The 23416-nt window shown below is 48.8% G+C and overlaps 1 protein-coding gene across 3 annotated transcripts in view; it reads left to right on the top strand.

Annotated features, from left to right (window-relative positions):
- LOC149342902 (transcription factor Sp9-like) overlaps window positions 1-23416 on the top strand; it is a 156186-nt gene that overhangs the window by 111985 nt on the left and 20785 nt on the right. For 2 of the 3 annotated variants that reach the window (XM_089545408.1, XM_089545407.1), the window contains exon 2: window positions 9689-9822. In XM_089545408.1, coding sequence (XP_089401534.1) covers window positions 9775-9822 — 48 coding nt within the window. In that variant the 5' untranslated portion in view covers window positions 9689-9774. Of the gene's footprint in view, window positions 1-9688; window positions 9823-18208; window positions 18673-23416 lie in introns of those variants that run through there. The other variant, XM_089545409.1, reaches the window with a different exon arrangement.

The raw sequence follows: 23416 nt of genomic DNA, 5'->3' as shown, positions 1-23416 counted from the left end.
AAGCTCTGCGTGCGCGCTCCCTTCTCAGTTTCTTTTCTTCTATGCGAGCCTCCCAAAACAAGGTTTTAATTAGTAGTGCAGCAGAGCCTTTCCCTCGCTCGTCCACTTGAGCGCTCCGCATAGACACCGCTTATCCTCCATGCATCTTGCGTACGCCCTGACTCCAATGAACGACATGGGCTTCGGAGCGGAGAAAAGACACAAACACACAGAACACAAACACACATGAAGAAAAGCAAACGGGCGGTTGCCGGGTCCGCACTTCGCCGTGTGTTTCGAACAGAAACGACTTCCGCCCATCCGCTCGTGAAACGGTGGGGAGGCCTAAAAAAAAAAATGAAAAGGTGGCTCGCTAACTGGGAATGACAAACAGATGTATGAAAGGGTGCGCTCGCTAACAAGTCTAGGTGGTCGAGCCGATCGCGCCTCTCGATCGTTCAGTGTGCGGAGAAAATGCGACGACGCTGTTTCAGCCCCAGCAGCAAAAACCAAGGAAAGAATTCTATTGAAGGCGGGGCCATGACGTAGCCCCGTGACGCACTCCACAGACACCACGCCTCCGGCTTACGTCGGAGAAGGAAGGGGTGATTTTGCCTTGCCGAGCCTACTCGACGAGGAGCGGGAGAGAAGAATTTCGAGGAGGGAATGGAAGGAGAGGAGGCTCGCTGAAAGAGAGGTAGAGAGTGTCTGCTGAGCTGGGGTGGTCCGTGGCCCTTTAAGTGGGGGTTGGATTTAAACCGAGAGAAAAGGATAGAAGTATTTTGGAAATTCGATTTCAACCAAAAAAGGTCAGTATACTGCACATACGCACTGAAGCTAGCTGGCTATAAAGTAAAAGTACCACTCTGTCGAGGGAGAAAATTAAAAAAATTAAAATCCATCTGTTCATTTTGAAATTTCGCTCCCATTACCTTACATGCCTCTGCACGCAGAAAGATCTACCTCGTCTCGCCATATGTCATTTGCAAGCGTAGCGCTGGTCACTCTCCTCACCTGATTAGGACAGTTAATTGGCTAGGCAAGCGTCTCCGCTGCATGCAAGGACTCTCGAAACTATACATAATTGTCATAAAAAACTCATATTCTGGTTAACGACAGGGTTAAGAGGCAGTTCGGTCGCTGTCATCAGGAAGACTACGTGATGCCGTGCCCTCTTGCTCTAACTAGCAATAACATGACAACACACCTTTTAGAAATCAACTTATAGTTGCCGTTTTTGTGGAAAAGTTGCATCACTTAACCTCCGTTACTGTTTCTTTATTGAGGATATAGAATTTCCTTTTCCAAGCACGGGTATAAGCGCTTTACCAATGATGTACGAGCGTTTTGAGGGTTAATTACAGGTGAATCAAATGCTGAAGGCGTCAGAAAGCCAAAATAAACTCTAAGTGACTTTTCACCGCACAATGAATACGACATTATATCGCCGAAAAAAAAAACAAAAAAGAGCAATTCAACCGTGGGAAATAGTACTCACGAAAAAAAAAAACACGAAAACTCCGTTTTGAAATGAACACAGATAAAAGTGGCGAATTCTCAAGAAAATTAAAACTGAAAAGTGCAACCCCTACGGCACTGCTTAGAGCACTCGTGCGCCGCGAACTGATGCCCTATTGCAGGAATAGTCTATCGAAGAATTACGGCTCGAAGGAAATGAATGCACGCAATGTACGCGATAGGAGACCAGTTTCGGGCGCATTAGCTCGATATAGAAACTGGCGTTCAATGAGGATAACAAGGCAGACAGGGCCGATAACCTGTTCCACTGTAGTAGGCGCAAGCTACAGTACTCCAATGTACAAATAAAAGAAACCCTTAGCTCAGTCTGCTTTTTGTCACAGGGCTGATTTTTCACTTGGAAGAGTACTGGACTGTCGAGCGTGCCGACACAAAGAAAGGAACACTTGAGTGGTTGAGTCCCGGTTCGCCTTACCGAATTGAGGTAAAGAGTAACAAATAAAACTCCAAAGATGCATCCGCTAAATTTCTTCTCCTCGAATGCTACTCGTCAAGCTTATCCGTCAGCGGCAGCGGCACCCTTGCCCCATTCCATTTGCGCCACTTCCGTCTGCTCTGAACCAGGAACCGGGTGTGAAAGGATTGGACACGCAAATTGAAAGGGCCCGGTCAAAGCATTGCGCGCTCACTTAGAGAAGCGTGGAATTGATTTGCACTGACCCCCGCCGGACCGCCGGCTGCTCGGGGGAAGGGGGGGGGGGGGGGGGAGCCCTAGCTGTTCGACGTACGCGAACTTTGCTTGCACTGCGTTTACACGCTCGGCACCTCCATCGCCCTCAGCGCAAAAGAAAAAAAAAACGAAAGCTAGAGAAAAGTGATCTAATACAAGCCGAAACTAAACGAGAAAGGAGGCGGCTGCGGGGAAGAAAAGCCAGAGTGCATGCCGTCACTCAGCCAGTCAGTCAGCTCACGGGCGTCCCGCGTATCCTGCTTCGGTGGCGGAGCTCGCGCCGATTGTCGGGAGAGACAAATCACCGCGCAAGGAGGAATCGAAGGAAAGTGCGAGCGCGTTCCTTCGGTCCGCGCTTTCTGACATGTTGAAAGCCGAGAACAACGGGCATCCATATGCTCTAGCGCGTGCCGAGAAAGCGGAGGCTGCAGCGCCTGTGGCGTCCTGCAGCGGAGGCAGCTTGTACTACGCGCGGGAGGCTTGCGAGTTTTTTTTCCCTCCATGTTGCGTTGTCTGCGCTTCGCCGCGCGTCGGAGCCTCTTCGTTGCTAGAGTACGGCTTTCCTCAGCACCGCACCTTACTATACGCACCGGCGTACGCGTACTCTTTCTGCAGTTGCCTATTTCCCCCATCGTGAAAGACTCCTGTCAAGACGGCCGCGAAGGGTGCGTCCGTTGCGTCCGTTTGTTCCACGCGAGTACCGCCGCCGCCGGCCCGTTGTTGTGCGCTCTATATAGGCGCGTGAAGTTCGCCTTTACTTTGCCTCGCCAGGCCGCCTCCTAACGCGCGGCCTCACGTCAGCTCACCTCGTATGCTCGACACTTCGGCAGCGGCGAATGGAAGATGCGAAAGAGAAGACAGTGTCTTTCACTTGCTCGCTCGCTCGCTCTCTCCGGTTACGCGTACACTTTCTCCGGACCGCTCTTCTATCCGACCCCGAAGCAGCATGACGCCTTAGATTGGCGCATCCCTCGTTTCTTTAAAAGCCCCCGCTCCATGCGTGCACTCTACCTGTCTTCGGAGACTCAACTCACCTCGCTGTGTGCCGCCGAATTCGCCTTTGTTACTCTACCTCTCATCCGGAAAAAGGTCCCTTTCTTGTTCTTTCGCTCCCCTTCCTCCTTTCTGTCTCTCTTCGTCCCCTGCTTTCATTGCCCTTACGCTTTTTGTTTGCACTTACGTGTCTCGGGCCGAACTATTAATTCACTTCTTGAGAAAAGAAACAAACAATAAAAACAAAAACTCAGCCTGCTAAGTTGCGCTCCTCTCCGCTTGTAGCGCCACCTCGAAAGCGGCGATTTCGGTTTCCGCTTTGGTGTCCCGTCGTCCTTGCTTTCTTCTTGCCCGCTCTGATTCTCGCTGAGTTGCCGTGCTCTTCTGCTCCCCTCCACCGAACATCTTTTCCTCCCGCGCGCTAGGAGAAAAAGAACGTCAAAAGAGAGAAGAGCAATGGAAGACGGACTAGAGTGAGAGAGAAAGAGAGGGACTGAGAGAACATGGGAAGGGGCAAACATATATAGACTAAGGTTGAGGAAAAGTGGGGGAGAGTTGAGATGACGACAACGCCGCCTGGCCCATCCATCACCGCGAAAGCATCCCGAAGAAAGGCCGTGCCGCGCGCGAGTAAAAGACGAAGACATGCCTCGGCGAGCGGCTCTCTCTCTGTCTCCCGGTTCCTCCTCCGGTGCGGCTGGAGAAACTGGGACTTCGTCGTCGTCTTCTTCGCTGGGAAACACTCCATCCTTTGCTTCGAGGCGCGCGACACGTGCACAGAAGAGGAGCCGCTTTCTTTTACACGCGTACGCTCTCGATCCTCCTGCTCCATACACCGCGCCAAACGAGTTGTGTATGCGTTTGTGTGTGTCTGTGCGTACTTGCGCATTTGTACATGCTGGTAGTGCTTTTCGCTCGGTGCAGTGCGGGTTGGCTGTTGCGCGTCTGAGGGGCTGGCATTGTAACAGAGTTGCGTCTGATCTCGTATCATGTTCGTTGCTTGCTCAGCGCTGCGAGTCGTATGTCCCTTGTAGATGCCATGAATCTAAACTGACGCCCGTGGCAATTCACCCCGGTTGCACGTAATCGTCGTTCACCGGCACGTTCGTCGTGCCCGTGTAATGACAAATTTCTCGTGAATACAAAGCATAAAACACCGAAGATTTCTTAGGTGGCAGTTGGTTGGTTTGGTTTATGGGGTTTAATGTCCCAAAGCGATTCAGGTTATGGGGGACGCCGTAGTGGAGGGCTCCGAAAAATTTCGACTCCGTGGGGTTTTCCAACGTCACTGACATCGCACAGCACACGGGCCTCTAGCACTCGCGGCCGGGTTCGAACCAGCGTCTTTCGGGTCAGCAGTCGAGCCGCGCGAGAACTAAGCTCTGGCAAGATTATCTTTTTATTGCATCTTCGACCATAAAATTTCGCAGTCTAATTCGAAACCATGTCTTTTCAGTAAGCGGGTATTGACTCCTCTCAGCTGCTTGCCTCGCCAATCTGCCCCAGTGTGGTTGTATTCGGCACGCCATTCTGTGACACACAACGGACATCTCGTACAGTAGCGGTTTTTTCAACAGCTCGTAGTAAATCATTTCCCAACTATTACGACGATAACTAGCTTATCTAACTGGACAGAGCGCACAGAGAAGGTCGTGGCACAGCTGACGGAGTAATGCTCGCCCGGCATTCTGTAAACAGATGCCGGCCGACATTGCACCAAGACGCTAGCTACCTCTCAGTTAACACGAACACGGCCGGGAGACCCCGCGCTGTGGGCAGCAACCAAGCCAGGGATACATATACTCCACAGCTGTCGCGACCAAAGCAGCGGTTATGTGTGCGCGCTCCTTAGCCCGTGTGCTCGCCAGGCGAGGCGCTCTATGCCCGTCACGCCTCGTTTTTTTCAATGGGCGCCTCGGCGGAGCGTGGCGTGCGTGTTCATTGTTCCTGCGCATGCAAGGCAGAGATTAGTGCCGTACACCTCCCCTCACGGGCTGTGTGCGGCGCATATACGTGCACCGACACGCTCTCCGGCCATCGAGTCCCCGCGACGCGTGCGAGGAGCCGGCAGCAGGTGATTCCACGATGGCGGCTTGGTTAACTTCCTTCCGACGACCGCGTTTCGCGCTCGTTACGCTGTACCGGTTGGTACCGGGGAAGCTGTATGCAAAGTGCGGTGACAGGGAAGTTGCGTACCGTTGTATATTTAATAATCAGCGCGGATGGAATACCGCTCCGCGGACTAATTTCTACCCCCTGTAGAGGTATGCCGCTCAATCAGGCACTGACGTCGCGTAGTACACGTGTATTTTTGCATATCGTCTCCATCGAAACAAAGCCGCCGTGGTCGGGATTCGCTCCCACGAACTCGTGTTCAGTAGCTGGACGCCGAAACCATGTGTATCAAAGTAGGTAGTGGGGTGTAGCAGTAAGTGCAGGCTTCTTCGTACTAGTTTCAATAAGATTGCCGTTGTAATCACTTGTAGCCCGCAATAGAACATGCTGCTCAGAGTTTTATAATTCAATACATGGAGTTTTATAGATGCGTAGTCGCAACAGTTCCCCCGTGTTTCGCGTTCTTATCTGTCTTCCGGCACTTCTTTCTTTATTAATTACTATTACATTCTTGTCATCTATAGTACGCCAATTCGTACAGATCGCGGCGATAACCGGGTAGCGATATTATTTTAGAGGGTACCACAGATCGAATAAATTTAAAGTCGAATGGAAATAGTGTAGAATAGTGGAAATAGTGGAAATAGTGTAGTTTTACTCTGGCCTACGTTTCAAGCGGCTGATACCCTTCGTATAAGATCAGTGGCGGAGGCTACAAGCTACTAAGAGTTTTGAGCTCTAATTAGAAATAGGACTTTTCGGTTTTGAACAAAGAAAGAAACAGTAAAAGTACGCCGAATTTAGTTTTCAAAATCCGGTTTTAACCGGAAAAGGTCAGTATCCTTGACATGCACGACACAGCTAGATAGATATTGAGTACGAGTTACGCTCAGTAGAAGCAGAACATTGACAAAGTACGGAAGCCAAAGGCGTGGTGAGACGTTGATATAACGTTGGATTAACGCATTCGGGGGTTTTCAGGCATTGTTCGCTACCTTACACCCCTCTGCGGACAGGGAAGCTCTACATGCTGGCCGTCTGCTCGCTGTCATCCATGGCTTCCGTCATTTATTTCATAACGAACACCTTTTCCATTTCCTTCTCTGCTGCTAAGGGCAGTTACTCGGCCGAGCATGCAGGTTTCTCCGCTGCACCTAAGGACATTGACGTGAAACTGCACGAGCGTCACAAAAATGGTGTCGTGTTCTGGCTACCGCGACGCTGAAGCGGCCGTTCCGTCGCTCACGTAACACGCAGACCACGCGATGTCCCCCCCCCCCCCCCCCCCTTTCCTTTTGCCCATCCTAGCGCAACAACTTAAAGCTAACCTGGGAATCCAGTTTTTAGACGTAAACTCACACATGCGTTCCTGTTGGCGCTTCCTCATTTTCTTTTCCTAATTTTTTTTTACTGCCGTGGTTCCTCTTTCTCCAACTCTACCGCTTCTCTATTAATTACTGCTAAATTGGCTGCTTGAGATGAAAAAATGGTGGCTTGTGTTCACCCCCCCCCCCCCCCCCCCCCCAGAAAAAAAAAAAGAGCCGGTATCGGTAACACCAAAAAGGGTGCACCGAATTTTCTGAAAGATGAAAGCTCCAATCGTTAGCTATAATCGACGCTGGGTCGAACGTCAAAGCATCAATGCCAGCCGCTGCAGAACATTAATGCTGAAGCAAGGTCACGATAGCAGCGACGATTTAGCGTTTTTTTTTTAAGTCCAGAAAGCCTAGCTCCTTTATCTCATTTGTTTAGCTGCCCTGTTAAGTAAACAAAGTTTATTTGGCACTGGTCAATTTTCGGCGCAGAGGCGCCTAGCTAATTACTTCACTGTATCGCAGGCGTAAAAGCAGATGACGTATCTTCAGCACCAATGTGCGAGTTCTTCCTCTGGAATTTTCCAGCTTAAGGAAACGATCCTATCGTTGAAGGAAGGAATTAATCCTGACTATAAACACTAACACTGTCGAGCGCCAATGATATCGCAATGCCCTTCGCAACAGCGCCACGCTTTGAACTTTTTTTTTCGCACTCTAAAAATATTTGCCACCATAATTAACTTCAGCTTTTGTGTCATAATCTCAAAATTCATGGCCTCTACACTTTTAATTTTACCAGCCTTGTTCCTTCATTTCTTTTCGTTCTTCTTTCTTTGGTCTTCTGTTCTTCAACACCCTACTCCTTATTTTGCCCTAAAGACCATAATCGCATGTCGAAGATAGTCTCTTCCTATTGATTCCTCAATGAAGAGGCAAAAAGTCTTTTTCAATCGTCGACTTTTTTCAATAAAGAGATTTCTCTCTCTTTATTTCTCCCCGTTGAAATGACTCGGTATAGTAACGCTGCGAAGTCAATAACATTGAGCTACATTCCATTCACACGCTCCCATCATAGCACTGCACTCGAAGGACAACCTCTCTGGTCTACTCAAACGACTTAAAGTCGGAAGCGGAGGCGTGCAGTCTTTGTTCTCTGTACACTTTCTTCCGCACAGCCAATGCAGGAACTACATTTCGCAGAAATGGCTGAATCGCGGCAAACATCCGGCAGTTCGAGCTTGCACAACGCTGCACAAAGGCAGAGAGCGGCACGAGTGACCGCGGAGAAAGAGGCGCCGCTAATCATGTGACTCTATCGCTTGCTCGCGAATGGCTCTTTTCTGCGCCGACTACGCGATGGTTTCGGCTTTTCCCCTCTGCTATAGTCGGGGGACTGACTTTGGGGAAATCAGAAATAAACGAACCGCACCACCGCATCATTTTTATCTCCCCGTCCCATCTTATATGCTTGTATATATGCACATACACACCATTGCTTCGGATGCTTCAGGAGGGAAGAGGGGGTCGGCTTGATCCGCCGAAGTAGAGATGGTAATCAGCGCCCCCTTTATTCCTCCTCTTCTTGCACGCGAAGTGCATATTTTTTCTTCTCTTCGTTATATATGGCTTCTTCGTATTAAGCGGTGGGCGAAGCAAAATCAGCCTCAGGAATCGGCTCCGATTGTTCCGGAACAAAGCTTGTGGAGCGAGGCATACTGCATGCAGAGAATGGACAGGTTTCTCGTCTCTCCTCCACACCCTCCACACCCTCCTCCCTCACACCCCTCTCTCTCTCGGCCTTCCGTTGTGCACGTGTCGGCGCGGGTGGAAGACTCAAAGGGACGACCGCAGCAGGGGTCACTCGCTCCAGATCCGCCGCCTTGATAAGGACACCTCCCTTTTCGACTGCCTCTTCTTTCGCTCCCCTTGCTGTGGACGCGGTGACTCGAATCCACTCGATTAGCCGCGGCACCTGTCGGCGATGCGCTCGTTCTTTAAACGCCTGGCGGGGCAGTGTCGTCCGTCATCGCGACACCTCTCCGACGGGCGTCGCTGTAATCGCCCTCTCGCTTTCCAGTCACCTGCTGCATAAGCTCCCTTTGGGTCATATTTCTTTCTCGAATTAGAACTATTTCTCCATTCTTTTTGTCTTCTTTATAACATTCATAACCAAATATTATTGAGAAAAACTGAATATTAAGTAGTTGGAGTTACGAGAGCCCAATGCCCACTGTGTCATTGTGCCGCTTATGTTGCTGTTGCAGCTCTTGAAATTATGAGACAAACCACAATGGTGCTTGGCGGATTTATTTCAGGCTTCATCTGCATGAAATTAAGGCACGCACACGTTTCTGTGTGCTGACCGCGCATAAAGTAAATTTAATAGAGTAAATTTGTTTGGTAAAAATAGCGCGCAGGAATGACGTGTTTCTAAGCAAGAAAGAAAAATAAAATAAAAATAACTGCGTTGTGAGGGACGCAGAAGTGGAAGAAGTGTCGCACGCCTATGGTCTTTTAACGTGCATCAGGGACTCAGTATGATGGTATTCTTGCATTTTGCTTTCCTGCATATAAAGCCGCCGCCGCTGTGCTGAAAATGCAGTTACTTTCAAAACTGGCACCAAAAAGCCCGGGCCCCATTAGCGGTGGAGTGTTTTCATTGGACGACAAGCGAGAAAGGGGAGGAGCGCAGCAGACCCGTTGCGTATCATCGGACGGTTGTATGAAGACCCCTTACGAGTCCGTTGATAGTTGCCATAGCAACTGTGCTACGGTGGTGTGGTTTTTCTAAAGCTTCGTGCCCGGTGCCACTAAATGTTTATGTATATGCTTGTTTACACGCGATGTACTATCTCGTACACTTCGTCAGCTAAGCAGTCCTTACTGTCTTTAGTTAGTTCATATTTTCTGGCTACAAAGTCGGCTGGTAGAACTTTGCTGACACCTATCTAAACTGGCTTTCCTCTATACTTTGGACTTTGTTGCACGCCGTGCTGCTCAGATAACGCCGAAATAGCGCCATCGATTGTGCCAGATCGCTTATCCCGTTTTTTTTTTTTTTTTTTTTTTTTTGCAGGGCATTGGCGGCGACGGGTGTCTGGGAACTACGTCATCGGGTTACGTGACAACGTCTAGTGGCAGGCCTAGTGGTTTGATCTCATCATGGAGGCCGAATTAAAGCCGTCTGTGGTGGATTTCGATTTCAAACAGGTGAGTTTGGAATTTCGTACAGATGCACCTTTCATCTTTTCCTGGTGAACAGGTGAATTTGTCGTTTCTTGTACATCCTGTGAACAGGTGAATTAGTCGTTTCTTGTACACCCACTCTTCTTTACATATAACTCCTTCTGAATGCAAGTTTCCAACGACACTTCACGTGATATGAATCGCGAGAATGGCTCGACTTAGTAGCGTTCGGGATGCTTGTGAAAGCTGATAGTATATGCCGATGAGAGGTATATTTGAATGCAAATCATAGCTGTGATATGTAAAAAGGGAAGTAATTACTCATTGGCGTCCACCCAAGCGCAGCCATAAGGCTACAAAGGAAAGCTGTGATATGGAGTCTTCTTTAACCCTGCGAAGGTTTAGTTAAAAGTGCACGAAACACAGCAGCTCGCCGGAGAGGCACTGTAAATACTTGGAGAGTGTCCATACCGTGCTTGTGGACACTACAATGCTGTGGAAATACACGCCACACCGATACGCTCACCTGATCCGAACTTTTTCGTAACACGAGTTCATGCTTACATAGTCACAATAAGAGGCCCCTAAAAAGTTGTTAACGGTGAGTTTTTAAAAAGCAATGTTTTAAAAAAGAGATTTGGGGCTATGCATCCAATCTGGGGCAAATAAATTTAGCTGCGAAGTCCTGTTAGTTCACGTGCTTTATTACTGCATGTTATGGCTCGGGGTAGCGTGGCCAGTTGTTGCATCACCATGGGGGCTCGGTTCAAGAAGAAAGGAAAAATTGGCTGGCTTTGTATACCATGTATGGAATTGCAACCAGAAGTCTATCTTTTTGGTTACATAGTTTGCACATGCACATCATGGTACGTGGCTTTATGGTGATGAACCTGAACATGATGATTGTAGTTGTAGCATATTTGGGGCCGCTGACTTTGTGTACGGAAATACTTATTCTGCTGTCCTGATAACGCAGAAGAGGCGGCGATGCTATGCGAAGCTGATGCTGTTTGACATTTTCTTTTCTTTATGCTGCGCAAGTCCGCGAATTTCGATTCTCTTGTGACGAAGTGTTGGTTGCAACTTGCAACGCTCAGGAATCGATCATTATTTGCAATGTCGATTTTTTTTTCAACCCAGTATTGTCATTCAGCAGCAACATTCTGTTGTAAAGACTCTTCAGGCTTTGCCTATATCCGCCCAAATAACGTTTACACATGGGCCGGTTTATGCTGTTCATTCATGCTCAGTTTGCACTGACGTTATCATTCAGCAATACCGGTGCCTTTAAGACGCTGATTCGGCACTCATATATGTATGCTTAGCGCACTCATTATAAAAGAGCTGCTTAGCTGCCGACTCGTGCACTACAGAAATTAAAACCCGTTTTTGTTTTGTACACAGAGCGCGTTTTGGCCATCGCTTTCATTACTAATAGTCGTATACCAAAGACTGTACGTGCAGTTCCTTTCGCTGTATGTGAAGGTCGCGTCAGAAGGGTCGTTCCACACGTCCATACATATGTACAGGAGAAGCGGCCAGCACTTGACCTCACCCTGCACCCCCCCCCCCCCCCCCCCCCTTTCCCACTACCGTGGCAAGGTCGTGGCGTGATGCACGCAAATGAATCGCTTGAACGGACTGCGCGGTCCCACAATGCTGCAGAGCGCCGCGCCGTTCGGAGGAGGCTGCACAATGAAACGTTCCGTCCGCAGCTTCTCCTGAGTACGAGCACCGCGCGGCCAAATGCGCCCTGCTTCTTGTGTACGCATACAATGGGCAGAGGCCCGCAGTCGATGGTCGGCTGGCCAACACCGCATTGACAGATCGAAAACTGTTGCCCATGTGCTGCCTCGTTTTAAACCGTGAGCGCTGGTGAATTTTGTGCAAAGGAAGGGGCTACATGTGTACATTCGGCTGTTCTATTGCCGAAGAATTGTGCGGAATGAATTGAGAAGTAGCACAATTTAGCTAACCAGCTTACATGTGTTTGGAAGAAAGCGTCCACAGCGTGTTCCATGCCATTCATTATATTTACATGATTGCTCTTAAGGCACAGCTTTTTTACTCTGGTGAAATGCACTGATCAAAAGTCACCTGCTGGCGAGCCAATTGGATTACTTGCAGGAACTATAAATTTGTTTGCAGTTAGACATCGTTTACATAAAGCGGGAATAACAGAACAACGAATGAAAGTCAGCTTTTAACTACTGCATGCACCCTTTTGCTTCCTGCACCACATGACAGAAAACGTATCATTCATTTCCACATTTTGGTGAAATCACAAAACTTGGCATGTACAGAGGATTTACTTATCCGTTCTTTATTTCTTAGCATTCTTTGGGACATATAGTCGTATTATGATGGACCTGTGCAAGGCTGGGTTGAAAACTGCTTGGAAAGGTATGTGATATAGTTTCTCAGCCTGTTAAAATGCTGAGGCTCCTAAGCGCGCGTAAACAAGGGTAGCAACAGCGGCATATTTTCAAACAAACGCTTGGTTCATAACACATCCGTTGTTCTCTTGGATTGCTTTAGAGCTCCCTACATGTTATCTATATCTACAAGACTGTGATACCTAATATTCTGCCGTGTAATCTCTTTTCACAATCAAAGACTTCCACCATTCATATCTTCCCCCAACAGTCGATAATTTGATATGCAGAGGTGCGCACACACATGACCGTCGTGTAGCATGAACTTCGTATGTTTACGCGAATATCCATACTCACAACCGTGCTCATATGTAAGGGGGAAAAAAAGCATAAACAGCAGTACCCCGTTATTACAACCCCCGTTAAATATGGATGGCTCGAGTTGAGGACAATTTTTAAAGCGACAAAAGTTTTTGAATGCACTTACGCCTCGTTAATAGGGTAATTCGCTGTCTGCACAATGGACAGGGTTGAAAAGTGGAAACCCCATTTCGGCTTATATATTTTGTCGCATTTATAGTAACAGCGATCAGAACTGATCTCGACTACCCCAACCACGTATTTTTTCTTGTATTTCGAATGCAGGGCACCACGAAAGGCAATGAGAAAGCGCCAAACCCCTGAGTGATAGCCAAATTTTTTTGTGGTTTATGAGCTAAACCGGCAAGGTGCCGGTCAGCACGTATCACCGTTTGTCGTATTACGTGAACGGTTGTGAAGAAAACGCTCCCATCAGCTTGTGATATTGATAGCCGACTGAGTACAGATATGCACTAGCGGTTCGTGGAATGTGACACCTCTTGCTAGGAGATGTCATCGTGATATGGTACGTCACCATACGTTTCACGAACCGCTAGATACTCCAGACTGCACCACATTCTTTTAAAGTGAATGGCTCCTTTCGGTTAATGCGTTTGGAGCTACCAAGAATTTGTCTGATTTCCACTTCACTGTCGACCAGTATGCACAGAATCATATTTTAATCAGTCTTTTTTTTTTTAACGTGTTTTTTTCTACACGATTCGCTATTACGAACGACTCGATTTGTGCGCAGTTTTACTTGGGAACCAGTGTCCGTATTAACGATGCACGACTTAGTATATAGCGAAACGGCAAGAAAAGAAAAAAAAATAAAGTTAGCGACCATTGGCTCCGTTACGCGAGCAATTATGGTCATTTGTAATTTTATCCTCCACCAAAAGTGATTGCGAAAAAAGCTCGGAGAATTACAGGAAGGATAGCCCTGACCACATGCGTGTTCCGTACTGCGTCAGTCGGTCATTTCCTTTTTTTTTTCTTTTTTCACATCGTGCCAGATGCGACCTCAACCAGCAAAAGCTCACGTTCTCACGCACCGACGTGTATACTGCCCGGGTTTCTACATAGCCGGCCGAAGCGCTAAACGGCACTGGTTAGGTTCGCGGATCTTCGACACCCAACCTTGTCGCTTCTTGACACTTGTATGGGCGGCCGTTCAGTGGCTCAATTCTGCTGCGCAGCGCCCGTAGCACTCCTCACGCGGTTGAGAGCGCCTCACGAGGTACACGAACTTCTTAGTGCCGAACAGCCTCTCTCTGCCCGCCCCGTGCCACACCTTGGCTCCGTTGTTGTGCCCGTTTTCACGCGCTTGGCGCGTTGAAAGCTCCATTGCTGTCAGATCCTTCCGAGCTCGGCACGTCTGGCGAGAGTACAAGAGTGCGGGTATTGTGCACTGCGGAGACTATGCGCTTTGCCTGAGCAGCTCTACAGCACCGGTACATGTGTTGTCGGCCTTTTTGAGCGTGGGTGCCGCAGCTCGTCTTCACCGCCGCTAGAACAGCAGTGCGGTGAAGTGTGCTTCAGCGCTGTTTGTCGGTGTCCGGAACGCGATTCTTGCCTGTGAGAAGGTGCGTTTAACGACGCAAGTATCTCCAAGAGGCGAATGCAAGTAGTGTTTTAGGTAACTGCAGCACAGCATGGCCTGAAAACGCCCTTCACGCGGCTGCGAAAAAGCTCGGGTATTATCGTTCTGTGTGCGTCATTGCACTTGAATATGAGATACCGACGCACTGCCTCGTCACTGTACGCCACTCCAAGAAAAATGACTTCGTTTCAGTGACTCATACTCCAGATGAATTCATTTAGTTGCACCATCTGACGAACGCCTAACGAAGCGAGAGCTAATGTTAGCTTTTCTTTCGTCACACTGGCATGCGATATGCCGCGAGCACTGGAAATTTCCAAGGGAGTTGCTCATAAAGTTACCGCTATTGGATATAGCTATTAAAGCCAGTGACTTGGTACCAGTCTGAAGGGGAACGAATCAGAGAGTGACGCTTAAATTAACGAGCAGTTAATTTAACTCTTCTTTGCATGCTTAAACAGACCGATGGGTTGAGCGTCCGCAAATCTTTGATTTACTAAGAAATGAATTCAGTGACGCAATCCTGTCGTCTTAATGACGTACCTCGCAGGAATTGCCAGTTGCATCAATATGTTTGAGTGCAGCTGATTGTTGAAAGGCTCGTTTGTGCCTGGCGTGTGCAACAGGCCTTTCACCAGACGTCGCATTTCACAACACGTCGGGTTCCACGGCTCGTCACACTTTCTGAGCGGCGTGGATGCACCCTCAAAAACTAATGCTAAGTGAGCGACCTACGTACAAACGGCATGCATGCCTGTGAAGGTCGCGAAATTCACTCTTTCTTACTGCGTGGTATAATTACGTTTATAGGCATTCTTTCTGGCGTGCGTTCTCTATCACACACTGGCGCACTCACACTAACCACACACAACTAAGACAAGCAACGTGTTGCGGACTGATGGAGAGAAGTTATGTGGTGCCTTTATGCTACGCTTTAAGAAGCCGCGATGCAGCTCAGGGGCGCTGACTAGAAGATTTCCCGTTATGAGGAAACCTAATAGGAGTTGGACTCAAGGAAGGGAAATTTCTCATTTTTATGGAGGAGGTGAAGTAAATTTTTAGTTTAAGGAAATAACATAAAAGACGATGACACCCGTAATGGAGTATGAGCCGGAGCTACAAAGTTAAAATTCCTTGCGAACGATCTTTGCTGCTGTAAAGAGATAAAAAAAAAAAAAGAAAATTACAAGCTGTACGTACAACGAAATGTTGACTTTAAACAGCACTTCCGCAGCAACGAATTTCTGAAGCACACGTGGCTGTTAACGTTGCACTTTAATTCAGTTGGACTGAAAACGCCGAAAATGGAAGTCTGAACGATTCGTAATTTAGTAATGGATCAAGCGACTGACGAAACAATTACGAATATAAACAATCGGGGAATGAAATTTGTCCTCTCCGGGTAAGCTTCATGTTGCGGCAACCACTGAGTTCAAGGAAAAATAAAAAAGAAGTTAATCTGCCAGAACACTGCATGGCGTGTCCGCATTTCTCGAAAAAGAAAAAAAAAAGCAGCCATTTACCGCTCGCTCAAGCTGCACGCAGCGGGACTTCGAGACGTCGGAAGAAACTCCCCCGCGTTCACACGCAGTCGGAGTCGACGGCGCTTCACTTGCTTTCTCGGCGGCCGCACGCACTTGGAAAAAGTCACCAGGACAGCGGGGCATCCTCGACGGGACGTCTCAGCAGCGGACAACAGCGGCACAAAACCGTTCCCAGATCATCGCCTTTGATCACCGGGGTTTTGGGCCGTGAAAAGGGGACGCTTTACGACGCGGCTTCCTGACTCCTCGTGTTCCTCATTAGGGAGCCTCCCTGCCAGCCCAGAAGCAGCAAGCGCTTCTTCTTCTTCTTAGTCCCTTTCCATTTATTTCTACCCAACCTTCTCGCAGTGTCCCGTTCCCACCAGCCGCTTTGTGTACGGGCGTTGTGTCCATCAGAGGCTCGTGGAAAAAGCTTAGGCTGCCCTCTCAGCGGTGACCGCTGTTTCACGTGACTTCTCGCTAGAAGCTGCCGGCTTTCTTCTCCGCTTGCCGAGAACAACATAAAGAAGAAGAAGAAGGGGAGAAAGAAGAAGGCAGGGGCCCCCCTCGCATTCACTGGCTCCGTGCGTGTGTGGTCGCCGCCATCATTACAAGGGTGACACACGCGCACCACGGGGTTGCGCGCTGGCGCGACGGTGTTCATGGCTCGGACGACGAGCACAACAACCCGGTGTACGCCGCCCGCGGCCGGTTTCGGGAATCGCTAATCATCCCCGCCGCTTCTTCTTCTTCTTCTCGGACCGCTGCTCGTCAAGTGCCCGAGTGACGACAGGCGGCAGCAACGGAGAGAGGAGCGCGCTCTTCGAGGCGGCTGCGGGAACGCCGTCAGCCGCGCCTGTCCTACGGCGACACCCTCCTTCGCCCGGTCTGGCCGCTGGTGCCAGTGGTTCAGTATTCACGGTGTGGAGAGAGAAACAACGACGCCGAGCGCAAACGTGTAAAAAGCGCCTCACTCGGGGCGTTGTCTCTCGCCTCGATATGCCGGCATCCGGTGGATATGTTGTAGTTGCTTGCTTTTCATTTTACGTGACCGAAGGTTAATTGTCGGCCATCACTCTCTACGTGCGCGGAGGGATGGTAAGAGAAACTGTTGACTAGGTTCGGCGGTGGTTTTGTTCTTAAATTTAATACTCATGTGCCTAAACGATTCATAAAAGAACAATGAAGATGAAGCCGGGCTTGCAACGTCCCATACGAAGAGCAGCAGCATACTGTGACGTCATCTCTGACACCTTGTTTCTGTTGCCCGTTGGAAGTGCAGAAACTGAAAAGCTGTCCCTGATTTAACCTCATCTCATGTACATCAGAACTTTTTTTTTGCCTCACGCTAATGACTTAGCTGATGCAATACTAAACGCATTGTCTCTATAGCGTGAGGGGAGCTTTTGTGGTTTATCCTGGTTACGTGTATACGCCGTGATTGTGTCTGACGGAGGTTATCCACCTGTGAAGGCGATCAGATCTCGATTCCTTGAGTCTCGCTAACGACACCTCGGATAGGTTTCCAGGGAAAAACGTGCCTGAGGCTGTAGCGGCCGTTACACTTTCACGATCTCAAAATGGCCGTCCCCTTCCGCTCCGTACCCAGAGGTGTGGGCACGATGCTTTTCCGCAGCAACGGAAGTGTCGGAGACGGGCGAGTTCGGGAGTGGGCGGAGGACTCGTCTTTGCTTTTCGGCGCGCCGCCGATTCTCAACGGGAGGAAGCCTACGCCTTTGTTCTACGTCTCCGCGGATTCCCGCGAGCTTCCCCCAGTTACCGGAATACCGCGTCGTTTGCATCGTCGCATTGTACGGCACCGCATCTTGCTTCTTTTCTTTCTCCGGGGCTCGCGCTATATCCTCTACCTAGAACAATCGGGTCAGTTTCTCCGACGAGAGAGAGCCTTCCCTTCTGAGCACTCCCCTTTTGCTTTCTTCTTCACACAGCCGTGTGACCATCCTTGTGTTTGCTTTTGTGAGCGCGCGCGCGTGAGTGCGAGTGTTGATCACTTTCTTCAGTCTTTTTCGCGCTCTTCTTTCGGTCGCTGCACAGGCAGTAAAGAGAGAGAGGAGAGTACGGTCGCTCTCCCCAGCCCGAGAGAAACCATCATCATTACTTTTCCTCTTTGGTGTGGCGCGGGTTCGCCGCTGCCAGCGGTATCCGCCGCCACCGCCAGAGAGCGCGCGCACTCGAAGCCAAAGGCAAAGCGCGTCCCGACGCTGCTCCGCGGCCGCCGCTGCTTTCCAGGGATCCCGTAATGAGCTCCTTTCTCCTTACCGTAGATCGTCTTCTTCGTCTGGACGCCGCCGCCGGCCGGATGGCCCACTGAGCCAGCGCTCCGGGGCGGTTGTTGCCGCTCGCTCTCTCTACTACCCTCACCCCCTCGCTCTTTTTTTACAACTGCTCCGGAGCATCTAGGGGGTGGGGGGAGGAAAGTAAAGAGGTGGGGGCAACCTTAGGGGCAACTTTCCCCTCCCTTCGACGCCCCCTCACCGATACCGGGAGGTGCCCCTCCAGCCCCCTGTTGGTGGTGCGCCGAGAGAACCAGAGCGACCGGCGGCGGGCCGGCTTCAAAGTTAACGCGCGTCGGCTCGCGTGCGGACGTCCTCTTGTGCCTCGCCGTGCAACAAAAAGAGTCTGAGAGCCGGTCGCGAGGAGGAAGGAAGGAAGGCGCGTTCTCCACCGTCACCACTGCCACACCGGCATCGTCGCTGCCACCTTGTCGGTCGGGGCGCCGCTGAGCACTTTTTGTTTACGCGCCGTCGGTCCGATGCGTGTCGGCCGCGGTCACGGTCGCCTCCGCCTCCTCCTTCTCTTACGGTTCGTGGTGATCGCCGTCGCATCTTCTCCTCCTTCGGCCGGGACCTGTCGTCGTCATCTTCTCCGATCGTGCGCGGTCCGAGTGCCGAACCGGTGGTGCTTCGCCGCAGCCTGATCGTCCAACAGCCCACGACTGACCAATCGCCGGAGCCGGTACACCTAGAAGAAAGAGACACCATGCTACTGGCAGGTTTGTTTTCGCTACTCGGGCATGGGATCGGAGTGGCCACGTGTAGAGCCTGCGATTGTTCTGGCGAAGTGGCACGCTATAGGGAGGTATTTGCGAAAGAGATAATGTACGAGCTTCGAGTACATTTCTATTTGGGAGTTGCGGTAGAGTACCACACTGAGCCATGTAAGTCGAGTAGTACGTTATGAAATTTACGCTTGGCACTTCATTAGTAGCATGATGCCAGCGCAAAGATTTGTTGTGTCGCTTGAGGACATCAGGTGTACGTACGAGTTTAGCATTCTGGTGTAGTCTTTTCTGAAGTGTTGGACGGCAGATCGCTTCAATCTCTGATGGTATTTGCAACCGGCATGTTCACAGCCTCGAAGACAAAAGGAAAAACTATATTTTGCGACTTTCGGGCAGCATAGACAGGCGGTATATGAACTTTGCTGTGTAACCATTAATCTACATACAAGGCCTCTGCTCTTTATCTGGTATATCTAACATTCCTTTTCCAGCTGCCCTTATAAGACCATATCCAGATATCAAGTTTATTTAAAAGCAGTCCGCTTACTTCAAGAGCTTTGTGTTTTTGTTTTCATCTCCGGACGTGCGCAAGAAAAAAAAATGGAAATTTGACTCATCGCTGACTGTTTTGAACCACGTCTATGACACGTCTTCGTGATACATCACGAAAGCTTAGCTCAACAATGTGTCGTTAGGTTTCCCGGCCATTTCATCACGAAACGTGCTCGATAGCAACAGTTTCGGAGTATTCCGTGTCTAAATCGGAAGTCTTCTTTCCTCGCGACATCATTGTAGACGGTTCCGCGCTACGCCCAATGTCGCTACCTTCGCGTCACCAGACGGTGTGTCCTCTGCTGCCAGTCGCGAGGGGGGTCTTCCCGTCGCGCTACGTTGTCTCGAATCGATGCGACGTGGCCTTGAATCGCTGCCCGGCCGGTGCAGACCGTATAGTCGTTACACAGCCGCGACGGCGCTATTCTCGACGTCTTGCGTCATGGCTGGCGTGGTGCCAGAGGCCCCCGTGAAAGGGCCGAGGAGGAGGAGGGTGTGCAAGAGGGACTAATTGAAGCCGAGCAGGTGGCGCCTAATTGTGTCTGCCCACTCGCGCCTTTCTACTCTGTCTGCCGCTGGCATCAATCTGACGGCCCAGCAACGCTGGGTATGCGACGGCAGGAGTCTCCGGTGTCTACGGGAAATTTGTTTGCTTGATTGCATGCGGAGACTGCTGGATTGCTGGAGGAACGCGGGATGAATAGCTTGCTTTCGCGGATAGGTCCATGGTCGAGCTCGTCATGGCCTGTACTACGCTATACGTGCTGTTGGAGGGCTTGATAAAACAGTTCGAGCTCAGTGTTGAATTGGTTGTGACGTCAGTGGTCGGAGGGCTCGATGAAGCTGTGCGAGCTCAGTGGGGACAAAAAGTTACTGTCTTATGAGTCGACATAGGAAGGCTTCCTGTGAAGTTCTTGCATATTTGGAGCTTATATCATGGAACATTGAAGTGCTGTTTCTTCTTAACCGCTGTATTTGTTCACTTGCGCATAGTTCCTGCGGCATTGTCCGCTAGTCGAACAGCTGCTTCAATATTGCGAGATGACAGTTCGCTCTGCTAACAAACACTTGCTCAGTGACACGAAGCGTAATGTTCCTATCGTCCTTTTGCGCGAAAACGCCACATGCCTGTTGGCTGATGTGTTCAGAAGGTGACGTTTCTTGCTAGGAAATTAATTCCGGTTGAAGTCGTGAAGTCCAACGTCATTGACATTTTACATAACTGTGTTTTGTGGTGAGAATATTTGGAACAGTGGATTAATCGGGAATATTGGCATGTATGAAAGCTTAATGGGTTCTTTGAAAAGCTTAATTTTCCTGCATTTTACACGCATGTAACGGAATAGGCAAGTTTGGAAATGTACGCGATGGTTCTCAGGAGCAGCAATAATAAAAGGAAAGTTGGGTACTGCCAGTGTGCGAAAATTTTACATTTCTCCACGGAATGAACAAAAAAACTTCGCCTCGTAGTCGAGGAAAACGATAACAGCGTGCTCGCTGTGGAAAGAAAACTTGCCAGTATTTTTGTTCTTACAGTCGTGTGGACATTGTGTTTGCAGAGTCAGAACGAATTACAGAACATATGAGAGGAAACCCCGTGGTGTACCATACTGAGTGACTTTAGATCGGACTTTTTAATGATCATTTTAGGATGATGCAAAACACTGAAAAATATCTCTTGATTTTACCAATTTATTCCACTTTCATTCAGGCTGGCATTATAGGTGTTCTTACAGTCGTGTGGACATTGTGTTTGCAGAGTCAGAACGAATTACAGAACATATGAGAGGAAACCCCGTGGTGTACCATACTGAGTGACTTTAGATCGGACTTTTTAATGATCATTTTAGGATGATGCAAAACACTGAAAAATATCTCTTGATTTTACCAATTTATTCCACTTTCATTCAGGCTGGCATTATAGGTGTCCTTGTTTTTGGCGTATTAAGGCATGAGTTTCCGCTGTGCCGCTAACCACCGATTACAACGGCGGTATTATTTGTTACAGATATTCGTGAACATATGCATACAGGCATTAATGCCTGTATTGAACTAATTAGCTCAGTCTCCTTTGCAGCGCATTCCCATCCGCGAAGGAGATGATTTATGTTCATGTAAATGAAGTATAAGGAAAGAAAGAACAAAGGCGGAGAGTGTTTTCATATTTGTAAGAAACGACCTGGGTTGATCCATAGTATAAAATAAATCATTTGTGTGCTGTATCGAAACATCGAAACAGGCTCCGAACAAACTGTTGAAGCAAACAGATTGGTTGAAAAACGACAATCACGATGTTTCAAAATCATGTACGACTACATAATTAGAAAAGCAGCGAGGCGAATTATAATTACCGGAAGCAAACGCGGGTTCGATCCCGGCCGCGGCGGCTGAATTTCTTGAAGTCGAAATTCTAGAGGCCCGTGTGCTGTGCGATGTCAGTGCACGTTAAAGAACCCCAGGTGGTCCAAATTTCCGGAGCCCTTCACTACGGCGTCTCTCATAGCCTCAGTCGCTTTGGGACGTTAAACCCCAATAAACCAACCAACCAGCTAACATAATGTGCAGGGACCTAGAAAACAAGTCCGATGATCCCGTAAAATTGCAAGCTTTTCGTTAAAAAAGCATGCAGGCTCTTCCGCTTCTCGCTATTCCTTTTGAAATATATAACGAAACCAGTAGAGATGGGCATGGCGTCTATTTAGGAAAGCGCGATTTTTTTCGTGGAATTTCTTTGCACTGATCGATGATAAACTGCCACTAATATCTCCTTAAGCCGCCTGTTTGTCTTGTAGAACTTAGCATATAACCTCTTGAAGATATCTACGAGGGTAGCGTCAAAGGCAAGAGTCAAGGAGCAAAGCAAATGGCTTGTGCAATTTTGCGACGTGTGCAACCTTCATTTTTTATAGGCTAAAAATTGCGGTTTAATTGGGTGTTCACATGCGAATAGTGAGTTTGCTGATATCCTTCACGTTGTCTTTACTCGGGGCAAATATTTCAGTGATAATATGAAAATCTTTAGTATATTTCCTGAAGTAGGTTAGATGCCTTTTATTGTTAGACGAACCTCGTCTTTATGAATCCCCTCTGGCTGGATGTAGATATATCTTCGATACGTATTCAGGTACTTGAGCAGTCTATCTCTCGCCATTCGCGAGTTCCACGTGATTAACTTCTGTTGTCATCCGGAAACTTTGGAGCGGCTATTCCGTAGGTCGTAAGTGTTGTTTTGCAAAAGTTTCTATTCATGGGTCTAAAATTTCTAATTTTCAGTCGTAGAACTTGTTCAGTTCGCAGAAATTTTTGCGTTTTACATTTCCCTGTTATAACGTTTGTACGTTTTGCTTAAAACGCCTGCTTGCGTAGGTGGGTCATGCATAATGCAAAGAAACATCGAGAGTTTAACTTGCATGTTGCATTGTGAGCTCTTTCTCGAAAGCGGTTTACGGCACGCACACTTAAGTTACCCCGTCAAAGAAAGGACCTATAGGACAAGAATCTATATGCATGCATTTCGCCAGTCTGGATTTGGAAACCCGTCTCATTTCTGGTCTCATCACTGTCCATATAGGCTTGCTTCGCGGCTTGAAAGCGATGAACTGTTGCTTACATTGAACCTAACAATTAATGCGCTCGGGTTCTAATAGGTGCGGCGAATTTTTCAGATTGAATTATGATAGCGGCATTGGCTCAAGCTCACGGAGAAACGGAAGCACTACAGCTTCTATTCAGTCATGAGTTGGACTCAGCAGAGAAAATGACTCTATTTGCATCATGTATGCGGAATGGAGTGCATTTCGAAGCGTGGTGTGCGTGCAGAGCATATTTAGCCTAAGCCCTCTTTCTGGTCGCTTCGCTGTTGGTTCCTATTATGTTTTCGACACACATTATGTTCACTAGTCTCGGAGCCGTCTCCTGTCTTCTGCATGTAATTTACGTGTTCTGCTATGTTCTGCATAACACTCAGAGGCTCGGAAAAAGAGAACAAAAGTGACTTCAGGGTGTGTTTTTTTCTATGATGTATTTATATCCTATTTTCATTCTGTTGTTCTTAACTCAGTGGCTTCAGATATGCAGCAGACGGGCGTTACATCGGAGCATGAGCTTCTTTGGTCGATGTGCTGTAAACTTCTGCGTCACCGAGTAAATTTTTTTCTGATAGTTTACTGTTTGCATGTAAATA

Source organism: Amblyomma mixtum, chromosome 5 (assembly GCF_055824585.1).
Source record: "Amblyomma mixtum isolate Tamu chromosome 5, ASM5582458v1, whole genome shotgun sequence".
NCBI classification, from domain to species: domain Eukaryota; kingdom Metazoa; phylum Arthropoda; class Arachnida; order Ixodida; family Ixodidae; genus Amblyomma; species Amblyomma mixtum.
The sequence above is the reverse complement of the archived record's forward strand: the minus strand, read 5'-3'. Positions and strand labels throughout refer to the sequence as shown.